This window comes from Trachurus trachurus (assembly GCF_905171665.1).
Source record: "Trachurus trachurus genome assembly, chromosome: 17".
In the NCBI taxonomy this organism is placed as follows: Eukaryota; Metazoa; Chordata; class Actinopteri; order Carangiformes; family Carangidae; genus Trachurus; species Trachurus trachurus.
The window spans coordinates 18613750-18633342 of NC_139900.1; the positions used below are offsets into that span (position 1 = coordinate 18613750).

Below are 19593 nucleotides of genomic sequence, written 5' to 3' on the forward strand. Positions count from 1 at the left end.
TGTGTGTGTGTGTGTGTGTGTGTGTGTGTGTGTGTGTGTGTGTGTGTGTTGTGTACCTACCAAGTGACCTCTCTCTGGACTGACCACTCGAGCGGCCCACAGGTAGACTTGCTCTGGCTTTACAACCCCTAGAAAAGGGGACTGAGGGGGGTTGCACGTCTCCATCGAACATGGTCTCTGAAGGATCCTGCTGCTCCACCAGGCCTGGCTCACCTGCACAGAGGGGGCTGTCAGAGGCCTGCAGACTCCTCACCTGGATGGAGGGACAAAGAGGAAAAGGGTAGATGTTAGTCATTCAGAGAGAGAGGTGGCAATAGTGGAAACACTCTTCTTTGGAGTGCTGTGGTCTCTTTAACAATGAAAGACAGAGGATCAAAGCTCCAGGCTGTTGTGTTATCTTTAGAAACATCTGTGCACATCAAACACATCACTTTGATTGTTTTACAGTTTGTAGATGAGCAGGTGTGCTTGAGACTGAAACACACCCAGACTGTCATGAGATATCAGAGATCAATTAAACACTCTCTATGCTGATGATGTGATTCTGTCAGCTTCAGACAGAGAGCTTTAGATTGTGAGCTTCAGACAGTCAGCTTCAAACCATGAGCTTCAGACAGTGAGCTCCAGATTGCCAGATTCATACAATGAGCTTCAGACCATGAGCTTCAGACCGTGAGCTTCAGACTAGAGTTCTCAACGGGCCGGGCCAGCCCGACAAACCCGACCGGACCCGCGGGTTCGGGCCGGGTTCGGGTCGGAAAAATATAAAAGTAACTCGGGTCGGACCTCGGGCTTCCTTTTTTCCTCTCTCATAAAACACATTTATGGTGTAAATTGTTGTTTGTTCACGTGTGAGTCTCAGACAAATATCCCACTCTGCATCCTGTGCTGCTGTGGGCAGAACCACTGAAACATTACTGCCGGAAAATGCTGATGATCCACAGCTGCAGCTGTGCGTCAACCACACGTGCACTGGTTGGTGGAATAATATAATAATAATTTGCTGCAGCTGGCCGCTGATCAAAGGGCAAGTGTAGCCTACAGCAGTACGTCAAGTCCCGGTACCCTCCGGCGGTACCGGAGGGGCCAGATGACGTGAGGCAGAAGACGAGTGCTGCGTCACCGGCAGCGGCACCTCCTGCTGCAAAGAAAGCACAACGCTTTTTTTTTTTTTTTCCGGGCCGGGCCGGGTTCGGGTAGATAATTAATGCTGGTCTGACGGGCTCCGTCGGGTCCGGGCTTAATAACCCGCGGGTCGGTTCGGGTTGTAATTTTCAGGCCCGTTGAGAACTCTACTTCAGACGGTGAGCTTCAGACCATGAGCTTCAGATGGTGAGTCTCAGACCATGAGCTTCAGACTGTGTGCCTCAGATCATGACCTTTAGCAGATGTTTGGTTTGAAGTGTGAAACAGGAGTCAGAGTTAACACCTGCTGGTCTGGCTACAAGGCTCTTGGATTGAAATTGACTTGGTACAGTAACACAGGTCAGCAAGGCCTCCAAACTCCCTTCATCCATCCATTTTCTTCCTGGAGGTCAGGTTGCCATGGCAGCAGGTTAAGCAGGGGGGCTGGAGACATCCCTCTCCCAGCTCCTCCTGGGGGATCTCAGGCCAGAGAGGATATACTGGCTACAGTTCTAAGCCTTCTTCACCTCAACAAAGCACATGTCACCTGGCTGGTCAAACCCCCATGGCCTCCTCAGTGACCTGCAAGGGTAAAGAGCCCAAGTCCGGTCCAGGTCTGAATACAAATTATTCCTCCTGAATCTGAGGTTCGATAAGTCGGAGCCTCCTTTCCAGTACCCAAGAACAATCATAAAGAAATTGCTCAGCTGCATGGCTAACAGACCTTCCCATTTGGAAATTGAACACAAGCCAATTGGCACAGGCCAGTCATCCACTCCAACCTCCTACTGATGTGAACTTTGAGCTGTTGGTGAAAACATGGAGAAAGGAGTAAATGGCGGAGAGAGTGAAAATGTGGATACAAAGAGCCAGAATCAGTTTCCTCCACAGGGAAGGTGACTTGGAGCGGGCAGTCAACCATCAAGTCTGATCCTTAATGGTTGCTGGGGGGGCTGGAGCCAATCCCAGCTGGTTACACGTCTCTGCAGATGGCCTTGTGTTTGTCAGTGCTTGTGTGTTTCTGGGTGTAGCTCGGCACATTGTGCGCCCACCTGTGTAGACAATATTACTTACTTACAGTAATAGGACCTTAAAATAACAGTGAAATTAGGCTACTGACTTTAGACCAAGTTTTTAGGGTGGCTTTACTCTGCCTCAAGATAACATTGTTCCTGACCACACCTCATTTTTAAACCAACACTGCCAAGTGTGCACAGATCGACAGAAGTGTATTTACTATTCAAACAACATGGGCGCTGACATTTTGTGTTGCTATTGACAGAACCCACGGAGCTCACGAATACCAACAAGGCTCCATGGACGTACCAGCCAGTACACATCATCTCTGCAAAACTAGAAATCTTCTTCTGATCCAGTGAAAAAATTGCTTTGAACTAACTTCAAAATCCACTGCGGCTCAGCTTTTCACAGCCATACTGTACACAGACAACTTGATGCTGACAGCCTGTTTTCTACCGACACAGTAACAATGAGCATATTCCACAAATGTGACTGCAAGTTACATTGTCAAGATGATACTCCAGTCTCCAGAATAACTGAAATCATTGAAGATAAGTATGAGTATGAGATGAGTATTAGCCACAAGTCTATTAGACAGAAAACTGATGGTGATGGTTCAGTCTAAACAAAGTTGAGTTGCATTCACATATGTCTCTGACCTTTGTTACCATTCCTACTATATGGTACTGACTGTAACAAACACTAGTCAAGAGTAAACATTAGCGAACAGGATAATTCTGCCAGAGATTTAAACCAACCAAACTCTTAGGAACCATTTAGGTTTAATTCATTAATTAATGTTGGTAATACAGTTTGACCATCACGTCTTGGTAATGTTATGGGACATGAAAGATCTACTCCTAGCTGTACAAGTGCAGTAGTGTTAACAGCTTCTTAAGCAAACATGGTAATAAGGAATGTGTCCATTCCAATTTCCAAACAATGTGACAAAAATTAAACTTTAAATCGTTTTAAACACTAAAACACTGCCAAGAACCAACACAGCATCTGCACCCTCTGAAGGCCTAGAGCTGCATTAAACTGGAGACAGATATCTGTCCCCTGGTCAAATAAAAAAGGTGAACTGAATCTTTACATTTCACAGCAATCAGCTCAGTGTGGGATAGACGGAATACTAGGGTAAAAGAAGGATCATTCATCCATAGATTCACTGTTTCCTTCTTCACCTTTCAGATTGGAGCTACAGATAAACACGGTTACGCGATCGCACAATTCAAGGCATAATCAGTCAAAGCCAGCATATTATGCTGGAGGCGCACTGCATTTTTGCCACATAAATATCCAATTTTCATGCAAAATGCACGAAATATGCAGGTTTGCATGATTTCAGAATCCCTGCATTTCCATTGCAAAAAAGTCACATTTATCTTCAGAGAAAGTTGAAAAATGATGCACGATTACTTCACATAGAAGTTGCCTTGGGAACGTTATGAAGTGATGTTATGAAGTGATGTTATGAAGTGACGTTATTACGCAACCTGTGCGACATAAGACAGCCCAAAAGAGAGAACAGGGTGTGAGGGCAATCTTTTTCTTTCCTTTTCATTAAATCCTATTTTTTGCCAGTTCCCACAATTTTAGCAAAATCTGGCACTTTCATCTCATAAAGCTGCAAAAATACCCCACATATTCTGTCACATTTTTTGAGAAAACCCGCTGCATAATCAAGGCTCTTTGCCCACGACAATCACAAAAAACAAAACAACAAAAAAAGGAATGTGTCCATTCTATACAGACAGGAAATGATGCAACAAGGCTCTTTACAGGAGAAGAACGCAGACGTTACACAACTAATGAATGAATGAATGGGTTTATGAGCCCCAACAATCCTTACTGATTACGTCCATACTGTGTAAACATGTGTCCGTCACACACAGGAGGTAACCTGGCTCTTTTGCTGTATGTTTATGTGACAAAGGGGAATGCTACAGAGAGGAATCTGTAGACATCCACACACACAGTTGGTTGTGTGTTTGAGATCCTACCTGAGAAAGACAATGGAGTAATTACAGACCTGGGGGACACTGACAGATGACTATAATGAAGCAGAATTTAATGATGGTTTTTAGTGCCGTCACGTGCACCTGAGCTGGAGCCTCTAAAAATGAGTCAAACCTGCAGAACGAGACGTAGTCTAACACCGACAGTTCAACAGAAGTATAATCATTAGACCTGCAGTATATCTGTCATCTATCCACTGGTGCTTTGGTGGAGTTTCTGGAGTGACGCCACATGCTTGTTTGAATGTTATGTTCTGATCTTCATCACAGAGGTCTACGGAGAGTTCACTGGACTTCATGTTTGTTTTTTTAAATCCTTATGATTACTTTTTGCGGCCTCAGCAAATATCTAAATACTCTGAAATGGCATTATCTGATACCATGTATTGATTCTGACAATGATAATGACATATTGTGTTTTTTCATTCTAGATAGATATTAGAGGGGGCGTTATTTTCAGAGGATCAGTAGGACTAACCATGATGAGTAAGTGGCATGAAAGGGTATTCCTTTAATTTAAACCCCCAGGACAGAGAAAAAACAACTACTGGTATTAAACATAAATGATGTGTAAATTAAAGGGTGAACAAACTAAAGCTAAACAACCAGTACTTTTACGATGATTTGATCAGCTCATTGTTTTGCTCAATGTCAAAAGACACAGAGAAAAGCTTGATATCAGATGAGGTTCTGTGCTGACTGACCGTCAGTGGAATCAGAAACATTCAGTTTTAGGTTGGACAAAAAAGCATTAAATCCTCACACTGAGAAACTGGAACAGTAAATAAGTAATTAATTTTCATTCAATTAGCCTCAGTCACTGTCACACCTGTGACTGTAGACTGGGTCATCATCTAACACTGTGCATGTTATGTCACTGAGCATGCTGTAGGCCTATGACTAATAAAGTGGAGTCTGTGACTCTCAATTTGTTGTCACAAAGAAACGGAGTTAATGATTTTTGAGAGCTCACAGCTTTCCTCCAAACACTTGAACCTCAGCAAACAACCCAACATCAGTTTGCTACACTTATATTCAGCAGTGGTCAGGCGAATACACCTATCAGGTATAACATTCTGAACATTGACAGGTGAAGTGAAAAACACTGAATAACACATCACCATGGCTCCTGTTAGTGGTGGGATATATCCGGCAGCAGGTGAACGTGTTGTTCTAAAAGTTGATGTTAGAAGCAGGAAAAATGTTCAGGTTAAGGATCTGATCCAGTTCTCCAAGGACGACTGGGTCTCTCATGTGCAGCAGCTGCAGCTCTTGTGGGCTGGTCCCGGTCTGCAGTGGTCAGGATCTATCAACAGTCGGTCCAAGGAAGGAACAGTGGTGAAGCGGCCACAGGCTCATTGATACACATGGGGAGAGAAGGCTGGCCCGTGTGCTCCATCCAACAGACCAGATACTGTTGCTCACACTGCTGCTTCTGATAGAAAGCTGGGTAACACTTTATTTACACTGGGTAACACTGGGTAACAGCATTAGTAAAGCATAGTGAATTCTTCATTTGTAATGCATGAATACTCATTAGTATGTAGTTTATAAATACAGTTAGTGCTTATCAATGATGATTAAAACATTTTTAACTGTGTTTATAAACTACATACAAATGAGTATTCATGTGTTATATTTGATTTGACCACCAAATTCAACTCGGAGCTGTATTTTCCTAACATTTTAGGTCTAAAAGAAGAAATTTGAAGATTTTCAGTTTAATTGCTCCTGTTTTGTGTCATAAACACAGGAATATCAAGTCTGGACTTGAAGTAAACAAACTTCTCAGCGCATGTTTGAGTAGCCATCTGACGGCTGCCTGTGGAAAAAAATGTTTATTTCAAGTAAGTCAAGATTCTTTCTTTATTCTTTATTTGTCACATGCATAGTTAAAGAGTTGATATTCCTGTGTTTATGACACAAACGGGAGCTTCCGACTGCACGTAAATGCACCGAGCGCGTTAACTTGGGTCTCGCGTTGAATTAGATCTAGTTTAGTTAGTCGGCTTGCTTGAAGTAAATAAACTTCTCGGTGCATGTTTGAGTAGCCATCTGACGCTGTCTGTGGAAAAAAAATTGCGGCTTTGAGGGATGTAAACAGCCTAAGCAGCGGAACTTGCATCCGTTCCCATTCATCGCTGCCGTGGCGATGCGGGGACAGACACAACTACCGCAAAACAGGAGCAATTAAACTGAAAATCTTCTTCTTTTAGACCTAAAATGTTAGGAAAATACAGCCGCGAGTTGAATCTGGCGGGAATTGTCCTTTAATGTAGGAAACTTCTTTATACTAATTCCAAGTTAAAGGGGAGCTATGCAAGTCAGGTCCCCTTTCTTCTGTGTTGCTAACCCTCCTCCTGGCCATGTGCATTTGTTTTTAATGAAGCCAGCAAGAAAGCGATCCATGGAGCGGTGGATATGCCAACAGATGCTAGGTGGAAGGCAGAGCCAACATTCTCCCTCGTAGGCTAAAAAGTTACAAGTAATTTATTAAATCATCACAATTACTCCTAGTAATTAACAAATAACAATGTTTGGGGTTTGGGACGCCGGGCGCAGGACTTTGTTTGTCTTTTCTAGTTGAACTGTGGATCATTGTCACAAACAGGAGCAGCAGAAAACAGGCAGGTGTTGAACAGAGTCTGGCGGCGCTCAGCAGCGCGCCGTGACACCGAACACAACCCATATAATGAGGTGTTGACAGAGCAGCTGTGCACTCACATTAAGGCGTGGGCTCCTTCACTGCCTGCTTGGAGTGTTAGTACCTGAACCGCTGTCTACACGACTGAAGAAAGACTTTTGGTCGGCGTTGGTTAAAGTTACACTGAACCAGGTTCAAGCTCTTACCTGCAGGAGGAGGAGGCTTTCAGCTGGACCTGTCAACTTTGAGCTGCCGGCTGAGATGAAGTCCCATGCAGAGGTTGACTTCGGCCCGGGCTCAGAGTGGTGTGTTCTCGCGGTCTGTCAGATTTGATTGTACGTGTGTTTGTGCAGCATGTTTCTGTGTCAGGATCAGGTGCAGGTCAAATCCACATGCCTCTGTCTCAGTCTGTCGCTGTTGCAACAAGACTCCACCTCAGTCAATAATGCTGGATTTACCAGTCTGACGAGCAGAGCAGTAGGAGCTGACAACCCCTTGACACCACACGTGTCATTACTGTGAGTCAACCCACCACCACCAAGCATTACAGTACATTACATGACATTATTATGTATTTTTACTGTGGCAGGGCAGATTTGATGTGCTGTAATTACAGTATGTGTGGACAAGTATGTACATGAGACTGTTTTTTCACCTTGTGTGTAAGGTGAAAAAATGCGTAAGGTGTTGTGGACGCGACAGACTGATCAGCAGAGGAGAAACTGTTCCGGGGGGGCTTTCAGGCCTTTAATGAAAGCCCTTTAAGAAAAATTGTATTGCAAGTTTTCTGAATTTATATATGCAAATGATAATTTGCATATATCACCAAGAATAGAATCACCAACATTGGATGATGCCAGATTCAAAAGCTTGGTTTCATTTTGGTGATACATTCCACAAGAAACTTTTTGTCATAAAAGATCAATTTCGCCATGTTTTTGGTATGACATGTACTTTAAACCTGGCTATGAATGATATATCAACAAACCCTTCTGTAAAAAGAAGCAGGATGGGGCGGTGCTTAGCTCACTTGGTATAGCTGTCACCCCATATTGAGGCTACAGGCCTCACTGCAGGCGGGCCCCGGTTCGAATCCCGCATCGGGCAGCCCTTTCCTGCATGTCATTCCCCCTCTCTGCCTCCCCATTTCCTGTCTCTCTCTCCACTGTGTATTAAAGGCAATAAAAAGCCCCAAAAATATTTTTTTTTAAAAGAAAAGAAAAAAAGAAGCAGGATATATAGAGGAAGAAATGCGGAAAGTTTGGTGAGTGTAGGTACTCAAGAAAAGGGTATTTCATATCTTGGTGTGTAAGAAAAACTAATTTTTGAGAAAACGGCCTGAAAGTTCTGTATTGTAGCCTAATATTTTTTCATTTTTATTTGAAACTGCTTTTTTACAAACACAACACCTAATCAAACCATTAGCCATCCAATAGACAACCTAAACACATGACTCATAACTGAAGTTATTCATATGAAATGAACTACACACATACAGTGTAACTTTTGGCAAATTTATGAGGAATTTACAGATGCAAAATAAAGTAAAATAAACAACTAATTGTGTGTTATTGACGTTTTATTGCCACTAGTTTGAAAGAAGAAATTATTAGAAAGCAAAATATCAACCCCTCCAAAAAAGTTCCGGGAGATGGCCCTTCAGGGGTGGGATTAGGCTTGGGCGATAGGACGAATGTATCGCCAATCGACCACCGGCTGAGTCCGTCACGGTTGATTTAATTTTTGGCGATTGTCTGGGCGATTTTTTTGCATTTTATTTCGCCAAATTAATGGTCTGCCTCCACATAATTCAACTCTAATTTACATGGAGCACAATTCAAAGCGTGCGTACATTGGATCTGGCAGCTATAGTTATGTAGGCCTAATATGTATGTTGTTCCATGTTGTTCACACTGATTTCCGACGAGTCTGAATTATTTTTAGAAGAGCGTTATGTTTTATGATATTCAGTGTGCCCTTATTTTGAAATCCGTGTACCGGGGGTTACTGTTACTGTTACGAAGGATACGGAAATAAAAGTAGCGAAGCTCCGGACAGAGTTGCGTTATGAAAACACATGTGTCTATCACAACAACAGATTTTCCGGGACAGATCAAATCCGTTAGATCATCACGCTAATTATCCATACGAAAGGTAGGCTGCCGGTTCTCACGGCCCAGACTTCTGCCAATAGTTTTTTTTTTTTTTTTTTGAGGGTGTGTGTGTGTGCGCCGAGCGGACACGCGTGTATGGGACAGGCTTTTATTTAATTTAGAACAAACCTTATGCTCAGCAAAGATGGAAAATATATAGTCTATTATAATAAAATGGTTCTGTTGTTTGGATCCAGAGCAGCATTCATTTACAAGTTTAATCAGCACCAATTAAACTTCTAAATAAACGTAAACATTTAATAACTCGGGTCAGGTCGGACCAGAGGCTTCTTTTTTTTTTTTCTTCCTCACAGGAGAATAAGGTGTGCGTTGCGCTCACCTCGCTTCTCTCTGACGTGTCGGTGCTCTGGTTGTGATTGATCCGCTTTATACACACACACCTGCGCTCCGCACACGTGTCATAACTGCCGAATATATCGTCAATCGCCGATTTAAAGGGGTACGGTGGCCGATTGGAAATTTTTTACCTATCGCCCAAGCCTAGGTGGGATCAATGAAGTTGTCCATCCATCCATCCATCTATCTATCTATCTGCTTCATTGTAGAGACTGGTACTGATCTGATATCAGTGATCTGATATCAGTGATCACTCTTACATAATAGTCCAGGTGGGTCAGGGCACAGAGACGAGAGCTTTGTTGAACTTAAATAGTTTCACCATGCTAAGACTCACAGTGACTCAGCACTGCAGTTCCAGAAAGGGAAACTACCAGCAGACTGAGGAAGAGGAAGCTACCGCTGTCATCCTGTGGAATTCAGCTCTAATTACACTTAATTGCACTTCAGCATAATGATGAGAGTGTAGTATTGGCATGATCTGTAAAGTTGCCAGTTTTGTTCTTGTTCAGTGCTGGCAGCTAATGAAACAAAGCACAGCCTCAGATCTCACCTGCTCCATCATGTGGTCGTGGTGTCCCATGATGATGGCAGCATGGTGGGGGTACTTCTGCCTCAGGTGGTCCAGGAACACCTCCTTCTTCCTCTCCACCTCCGTGTGCTGGCCGTCCAGCTGGCTGTCCCTGCTGCAAGCACCGCCGGCGATGGTGTAGCCTCGAGGTAAACTGCTGGGGGAGCGTGGAGCTGGACCATAGGAAGAGATGTGTGGGTTGTGCAGCAAACTGCTGTTGGTGTTCTGTTTCTTCTGCAGCAGATGCTTGGTGCTACTGTCCACAGCAGAGGAAGAGGAGGAGACTCTGGACAGGTTCCCTGGGTCTGGGTGGATGAGAGAGAGGGAAGAAGGTGGGACAATAGGGAGAAGAAGGAGGTAGAGAGATTATTAATATAGGACAGGATGAAATTTCTGCCACTTACATTGAAGGAGTCTCACTACCGTAAAACACCAAATAAGGGCCCGGGCGTTTATTTGCTTAAATCGCTCAAATCAACCGGCGTTTATTAGGGACCTGCGTTTATTTGGGACCTGCGTTTATTAATAGTGTTCAACCTGGACCTCCTTCTGGGGAAAGAGGCTTCACTCCGTGGCGGCAGGCGGCGGTGGAATGATACGTGCGTTTCTCAAGGCATTACTGTAAATACGGCCGGGGCGGACTCGTTCTCTCTCTCGCTGACCTCCGCGGTCCTGGCCCGCACAGGTACCGGGAGACCGAGACCCCCCGTCATGTCGGTCCTCCGCCCTTCTTGATCCGCCGCAAGTTGCAAAAACCCTGCGGACGCCCAGTCTCTCCACTCCTCTCCCTCACTTCAGCACCTGTGTTGGCTCGCACCACCGTCCTTTTTTTTAATTATTATTATTTAAAACGAGGAGCGAGCCGAGCCGAGCCGACACTGTGCAGCCCAGGACAGGTGCTGAAGTGCGGATGAGAGGAGTGGACAGACCGGGCAGGAGCAACCAGCTGACGTCTCGTCGGTCCTCGGCCGTCTTTAACGTCACGAGACACCCGCTATATTTGCATAGAATATTTTTTGACAACCAGAAAAACAATGTTTGACCCGGCGTTTATTTGGGATGGGCGTTTAATATAAAAAATATTTTGCTACACCCGGCGGTTAATTGGGACCGGCGGCAATTTGGGACTCGGCCCTTATTTGAAGTTTTACGGTATGTCTCAAAATGAACATGAACTGGAGGTGTTAAAGGTTATAACTTTTTCATCAAAACGATTAATTTTTCAAAAATAATACATCCACAGTACATCTAGAGGGGTGCAGAATAAAAGTATTAATTTTACAGATTTTTTTAATAGTAGCCTATATAAATAATTGTTTTATAAATTTTGACGGTCCAAAATATATAAATATTTACATCTGGTTACGTTGACGTGAAAAGATCTCTGCGCCATCAAGGTTAGTACATTGATGTCACATGAGGCGGAGCTCAGCGGAACCAGATCGTGATAGCTCTGTGGAGAAAATTGCATCGTGCTAATGCTAATGCTAACTAAAGGTCAGCCGGCCTACTGTAGCTAATGTTTCCGGTGCAGGTGTGATGCTGCAGGTTTGTCGGGTTTGTCTGCAGGTGAGGTTAGTGTGAAATGATTCAGATGTGTTTCCAGTCCACTGTCAACACCGGAGCTGCTGCTCGTTAAATACAGTTAGTGTTAGCTTAGCGTTAGCTACTAGCCCCTCCCTATAGGCGTACCTGTGTGAGTGCGACACCTACTGGCTGGAGGAGGAGGAATTAAACTTGTAGCTAACACCTTTAAGTCAATGTAGGGACTCTGTTCTCAAAGCCAGGAAAGATTATATGCAGCAGTGAACCACTGTGTGGATGAAATGTCAATGCAGTGTAAAGATAGGCTAGATGTTTCAGTTATTTTTATGCAATAAATGCACTTTATGAAGTCATCCTTGTGATCTTGAATATACAGTACTGGGTTAACAAAAATTTGAACGCAAATATAAATTGCAGACTGCTTGCTGTGCTGACCAAATACAACTGGGCCAATATGCCATCCCACATGTCTTGTCTGTTTAGGGTTCTTTCGGTGGGTATCACCAGGCCTTAAATTAATGCCTGATGTTTTGATTAATCAACGCTAGAGTTCTCAACAGGCCTGAACATTAAAAAAAAAATAATAATAAATGACTCGAGTCAAACATAATTTATATAAATATAATTTTGGCCCGAACCAGCGCATCCGGTCGGGTTGGATCACATCAAATGTAAACTGATGACATGAAAACTTCATTCAGAATGATCTGAATCAGAAAAAGGTCTGCATGTAAACCTGGCTATTGATTCAAACAGCACTCCTCGGGGCTATTATAGTATGTTAGGTCCAACTATGAAGAAGACTGGGACAGCACTCATTGCTCTACTGGATGCTTGGATCACACTTCATTTGGGCTCTCCTGTAAAGTCCAGATGTCAGTGGAGTACTGCTCTGTAGAAGAACCATCACTGCTGTTTCACAAACCAAGAGAAATAGCTGACGGCACCGTACATCCTGAATCTGTATTTGGACATGATCATTAGCACGGTCTAAATGCCAGTGATCAGCCTGAACGACAGCCTGTGCTCTGCTCTGACTGAAGCCTTGCAGAGCTGTGTGGCATTTACATGACTGCAGGCTCTAACATACACTCGCATGCACACGTGCACTGTAAAAAATGACACCCTAATTTCACAGCAGAGGTGACTCATCTATCCACACCTCTCCCAATTCTGACTTTTGATGTGAGTTCATGGAAAGGCCTTTTCTCTATCTCCATGACTGCTTCATTGTGATTTGCAGCCTGTAGATTAGATCTAATCTTTATTCAGCAGCAGAATGAACACTGTCAGGAGGAGGTCTGACTGTCAGTATGAAAACATGTTTTAGTTATGAAACTGTCAGTAGATTTTTTTTTTTGCAGTGTACAAACATACATGGCTCTTCTCACACACATCTTCATCGTCCTGACATTTGGAGCTGTCCTGGAGCTCTGCAGTCTGGAATGGGGACACTTTGACTGGTTGGATGGAAAATTACACTTTAACTTAACTGGAGGCTTTGGTTTTATTGACAGAATACAAATGTGAAGTCATTTGTCATGTCAGTGACATTGCTGCCGTCTAAAAGTGTAACATTTTTAGAGAATTACAAGATTTAAAACTAATTCATCATGAGAAGAGAATTTGAATCCACATCACATGCAGGTATATATGCACAATGATTGTGCATAATTCACTTTTGGATGGGACCAACCCTATGCATGTGTCTGACTCCTGACTGAAACGCTCAGCCTTAGTGTTGGTTGTCCATATCCGACTCTGTAACAATGCAGAGGCCAAATCATTTGTTCACAGAGTACGTTTTATTTTAATTACAATCAAACATAACCTGAGGGAACAAGACTCTTGTCAGTTTAAGAGATCACCAGTCGACTCGAGTCAGCAACTGTCAGACAAGATGTGGTCCCATGGCAACAACATAAAGGGTCCAATCTTTGTCTTATGAACTATTTTATAATTTTTTGTTTTGGTTACCACTAAATTAGAACAGACCTAAGTAAATGATAGCTGCAGTATGAGGCCACAACTCTTATTCACATGTATGAAAAAACCCAGACCACACTGTTAGTGGACTACCTGAATACAAGAGACTTATTTAAACAGCATCTGTGAAAAGATTTTGTTCAAGGCTTTTTTCATCAGTATAAACTGTTTCTATACGTACATACACATACAGTATGTATACATACATGCATGCATACAGTATTTACTGTATAGGTATAATCAGTTGTTCAGGCTCTGTGCTCAACTATAGTCCATTTGAAATAAAATTATGAATACAATATCTACGAAGCAAGAGTCAGCTTTAAAGGGATACTTCACCCAAAATCAATAATTCACCAATTTTCTCACCGTCATGCCAAGGAAGGGTTTGGAGAACTTTCTGAGTCATCAAAAACTTTTGGAGTTCCAGGGGGGGTCCGGCTGGCAATGGATTTTCATATAATGGCGGTAGATAGAGCTCCATACTGTCCAAAAACTACCTTTTACCTCCATACTGCTTGTCCGTACTGACCCAAGTGTCCTGAAGCCCCTCCATTATAAATCTGTTGCCAGCCCCCCCCCCCCAAATTATTGATTTTGGGTGAAGTATCCCTTTAAATTGAGAAGATTCATGTCAGCATATATACTATATACAGTGGGTGCCCACAACTGCGTGGATAAAGTGAACTATCCTTCACAAAAATGAGGTTTCTGTCTGTGCTTTCAAAACCACCTGCAAGCCTCCACCTGATTTTGATTTATATTTTACAAGTTGGATCACAACAGGATTAATGCAGATGAAATGTTCTGTATCCTCTTATTCACTAAATGTCTGCATCATACTGGTACAACATGAACTGATACAGTATAACATGAGCATTAACCGTATTTCCTATACTCAGACATATATTTACATTAAGTTGCTTGGATTGCGTCTAATTTGAACCTCATCTGTTCAGCATTAAACATTCCCACAACCTCTTCTCAGCTGTGACTCTCAGCCTACCACATAAACTGGCAGGGTATAAACTTAATCCAGTGAGTGCAGCCCAGAGTCAGGCAGGAAACATGGCTGTTAAACTCTCTCACAAAACTCTGGTCTTAACGAGGCTTCAGCTGCACTCAGTTCAGCATCATTAACTATTTAAGCACTATAGCGCAGACACCACTCAGACTCACAGTGAGTTTGTGATATGAAACATATGGATCTGATGTACAACTAATCTGAAATTAAAACTGGTTGACTGAACTCATATTTTAGATTCATAAAGGATCAGATATTTGTACCGTGTCACTCAAACTGGAAAGAATAATTATCATATTATTATCAGTAGTATTAGTAGTATTAGTAGTAGCTAGTAGTAGTAGCTCCACCCCAAACATCAGCCTGGTTTCCAGCAGCAGCAGCAACTCAGAGCAAGCCTCTGATAGAGCTTCTGTTAGTGAAGTTATGGGTCTACTAGTTATGATAGTTCAGTTTTTTGAAGAGGGGTTGTATGTAGGGCTGTCCCAAACGATTATTTTTCTCCCGATTAATCTATCGACTATTTTTTCGATTAGTCTAACGATTAATTTTTTGACTAATCTAACGATTCTTTTTTGGTTGACGATTAGTCATTTACAAAAAAAACCCACTTCTGAACACTTCTCTTATTTAAATTCTTCAGATACTCTTTCTGGTGTGCTTTCCTCTTCATAATCTTTTTTTTGGAGGGGAAAAACTGTGCCACATCAGTTTGCTTTAACCTGGAAAATAGACAGATAAAGCAGAGTGCACACTGAAATATTAGCACAATGATTTTGAATAGACACATTTATTTAGTATAGTCATGGAGCAGACCAGTGTTTCCTCTAGGATTTTTTTTAATCCGGGGGTGCAGGACATCACCCTCACTTACTGTATGATCTGCATGCTGTGCTGCGTCCGGGTGCACAGAGAGCAGCAGCGGAGTACATAAAAAAAAAAAAAAAAAGACAACACGAGGACGTGTTTACATCTATGGATACATAAAGCAGCGGAACCAGTGTTTCCCCAGGCAGTGTTGTTTTTGGCAGGCATTTTAGATTTAGTCTTAGTCTTTTTGACGAAAATACTTATTAGTTTTAGTCAATTTTAGTCATTCCTATATGTGATAGTTTTAGTCTAGTTTTAGTCGACGAAAACTCAACAAGGTTTTCGTCAAGTTTTAGTCAGTTTCAGTAAAAAAAAAAAAAAAAAAAAAAGTCTTTCAACAAATTAATTCAATAAAGGAATGGTTTTACACATAATGTTTCCACCCAATGCCAAATACTTTATGGTCTAAGGATTATCCATTAGCCTACACACAGATAAAGTGGTAACAGTAGTGCATTCAGTTTTTTTTCTGATGGAGTGACGGCAGGTGTGTTGAGCAGAATGTGCGCTGCATGCCAGGTGGTGGACGTGACCACACAAGGATGCAGCAGTGTTGCAGACACTTGTTGATTTTAATGGACAGATTACACGCACAATAAGCAGAAATGTCATGCATTTGAACGTCTGACCACCCGTCAGCGCCGCTGCACCGCACTGACCGAGGTCACCAGAGCAGCGGATCACTGCCTGCTGCTCTCTGCCGCTCTAATCACAAGCACCGGGCGGCGGCGCACCGCGGCTCGTCTCAGCAGCGTTGTTCTGTTGTTGACGGAGCCGTTGCTAAATCGTGTGCAGCTAGTAATGACAATCCATAATATGGAATGTAGAGGCGATCACAGCCCGACCACTAACATTTACGTCCGTTCTCGTCTCGTCAACGAAAACTCACACACGTCTCGTCATGTTTTCGTCATCAGAGAGCCATGTTCGTCTCGTCACCGTCTCGTTATCGTCATGAAAAAAAGGGGCGTCAACGAAAATATTTCGTCATCGTCATCGTTAACGAAAACAACACTGTCCCCAGGTTTGCGAGGAGACTGCGGTGGGTGGTCTGATCGTCCGATGAGGGAGGGGGGCGCGGGGGGTCCGTATGAGTTTCGCTTTTACCGGCGCACTGCTGCATGCGCCCTTCGCTCTCTCTGTGTGTGTGTGTGTGAGAGAGAGAGAGAGAGAGAGAGAGAGAGAGAGAGAGAGAGCGTCAATAACGGCGAAAGAGCGCTATGTGGAGGTGAATGAACGGAACGATATTGCAGCTTCAGGTGCTCGTTTATCGCCGTGGTGCTGCTTGCATGTGTTTTTCTGCTGCACTTGTTACAGTCTATGGTTCACAACCCGACGGTGTGTTGTGCCTGTCGACGTATTTACGTCATCGACGTAATCGGAAACAACTCGACGGTATGTTGCACATGTCGACGTATTTACGTCATTGACATAATCGATTAGGTCGATTAATCGGGACAGCCCTAGTTGTATGACGTACAAATGGACCCTAAGTATAATATCTGCAGTAAACCCAAACTAACTTTTCTGGAGTTGGTTAGTTCCAGATAAACTGCTTTTTTTCCCGACTAGTTGAAACAATCAAGGAAGTGTACGTCGCCCGGACTGGCATTACCGGGACCCCACCCTGGAGCCAGGCCTGGGGTCGGGGCTCGCAGGCGAGCGCCTGGTGGCCGGGTCTTGGCCCACGGGACCCGGCCGGGCGCAGCCCGAACGAGCGACGTGGGCCCGCCTGTCCGTAGGCTCACCACCCACGGGAGGGTTCAGAAGGGGCTGGTGCCGTGTGTTTTGGGTGGCAGCCGTGGGCGGGGGCCCCAGCGACCCAATCCCCAGACAACGACTCTGGCTTTAGGGACATGGAATGTCACCTCACTGGGAGGTTGAGAGGTATCGGCTAGAGATAGTCGGGCTCACCTCCACGCACAGCCTGGGCTCTGGAACCCAACTCCTTGAGAGAGGTTGGACTCTCTTCCACTCTGGAGTTGCCCATGGTGAGAGGCGGCGAGCTGGTGTGGGCTTGCTCATAGCTCCCCAGCTCAGCCGCCATGTGTTGGAGTTCTCCCCACTTAACGAGAGGGTCGTTTCCCTGCGCCTCCGGGTTGGGGATAGGTCTCTCACTGTCGTTTCGGCCTACGGGCCCTGTAGGCCTGGGAGGGGTGCTGGAAAGTGCTCCAACCGGGGACTCCATCGTTCTGCTGGGGTACTTCAACGCTCACGTGGGCAGCGACAGTGTTACCTGGAGAGGTGTGATTGGGAGGAACGGCCTCCCCGATCTGAACCCGAGTGGTGCTTTGTTATTGGACTTCTGTGCTAGCCACAGTTTGTCCATAACGAACATCATGTTCGAGCATAAGGGTGTCCATCAGTGCACGTGGCACCAGGACACCCTAGGCCGGAGGTCAATGATCGACTTTGTAGTCGTGTCATCTGACCTCCGGCCGTATGTCTTGGACACTCGGGTGAAGAGAGGGGCTGAGCTATCAACTGATCACCATCAGGTGGTGAGTTGGATCCGCTGGCAGGGGAGGAAGCTGGTCAGACCTGGAAGACCCAAGTGTATTGTGAGGGTCTGCTGGGGATCACACTCCTCAGCCTCCCGGGGAAAGTCTATTCCAGGGTGCTGGAGAGCAGAATTCGGCTGAACCCCGGATTCAAGAGGAACAATGCGGTTTTCGTCCTGGCCGTGGAACACTGGACCAGCTCTACACCCTCCGCAGGGTGTTCGAGGGCGCATGGGAGTTTGCCCAACCAGTCCACATGTGTTTTGTGGACTTGGAGAAGGCTTTCGACCATGTCCGGCAGGGCTGCCCTTTGTCACCGGATCTGTTCATTATTTTTATGGACAGAATTTCTAGGCGCCCCCGCAACCGGACTCCGGATAATGCAGTGGACAATGGATGGATGGATGGATGGATGGATAGTTGAAGCACCAAATAACTTGTATACAGTGTACACGTAAACTGGTGTATCATTTTGACATGGGACTTCTTATAGGCAGAGAAAATATGCTGTTAGTTTGGGTCCGTTCACAGCCGCTTTGTCTCTGTCCATTTGTACCTCACTTCTTTTCCATAGAACTTCTTTGTTTTCTAATAATTCATGCTGTGTAGCCTATTTTGATACAAACATAATCAGTGCTTATATGTCCACGAGGTGTTCCAGCCGGGTCAGAGGGAGAGAGAAGGTCCTGGTCCGGGAAGGACCCGCCTGTCTGTCTCTGTTTCTGTCCCTCTCTCTCACTCCATGTCGTTTCCCTTCAGTGGACGGAAAATTTAATTTGGGCCAAAAGTTTTATTTACAAAATTAAACTACAGTGACACAGTCTCTAGATCCGGCAGCATGTTCCTGGTGCTGTGGCAGTCAACCCTTGGACCGGCTAGCGATGACAGGAGTTTTCATTCTCCATACGCCCTCATTAATTCAAAGCACAAACTCATACAGTCATCACTACTCTGTCCCCAAAAGAGAGACAGTGATTCATGTCCTGCACGCAAGCCTAAAGAGTGAGATCAGGAAAAGAATGGATGGAGAATAACTGTTACTGTTATTTTATGTCAACTGCAGAATTAAATTTGTTTACTTGGGTGTTTTAGTTCTTCTCTCTGGAGCGGGAAAAGACGTAAATGAAATAAATGATCAATGAGGAAAAAAACAACATGATTCAACAGTAAGTCGACTAAAGGCAAAATCTGACCAATCAGATTCGACTATGAAAATTGTTAGTTGAGGACACCCAGAGATTCAGGTGAAGGTAACACCAGGAACATGAACAGGATCGTGAATACCATGGATCCCAGTTCATCAGAGTTTATCCTTTTGTGACTAATTCACAGTATTTGTCAGCAACAACTAGGGATGCACATGATTAACCGTTTAACCGTTAATCGATAACAAGAACTTCGACCGATTAATATTATCGGTTGTTTTTTTTTTTTAATTAGTTTAAAAAAATACACAGGAGGACTGACAGTATGTGCAGCAGCCCCCGTGAAGGAAGATCAGACAATAAATGCAGCTACACGGACATAGATGTGTATCATCTGTAACAACGGCACTGAAAAAAATTAATTAAAAAAAAAAAAAAAAAGTACACGTTGCTGCTCTCCAGTCGTTCACCTGCAGCTCTCCGCGATCATCACTGGTTCACAGCAGCAGCGCCGTGGCTGCGAGCCACCAGCGATGCTGTCAAGCCAGGCCGGAAGTCGCACAAAGAAACAGCGAGAGAATCCGGTTAATTTTCGAAATAAAACACAGCGATTGACAAATGCAATGATATG

General features: G+C 44.2%; 1 protein-coding gene across 1 annotated transcript in view; it reads right to left on the reverse strand.

The window, feature by feature from the left end:
- The window catches only part of LOC311000574 (uncharacterized protein), a gene marked incomplete at both ends in the record, with an annotated part of 126239 nt that overhangs the window by 55748 nt on the left and 50898 nt on the right, over positions 1–19593 (reverse strand). Inside the window, 2 exons of the mRNA XM_083991312.1 lie at positions 61–253; positions 9874–10064. Of these exons, the coding sequence (XP_083847438.1) occupies positions 61–253; positions 9874–10064 (384 nt within the window). The remainder of the gene's footprint in view (positions 1–60; positions 254–9873; positions 10065–19593) is intronic.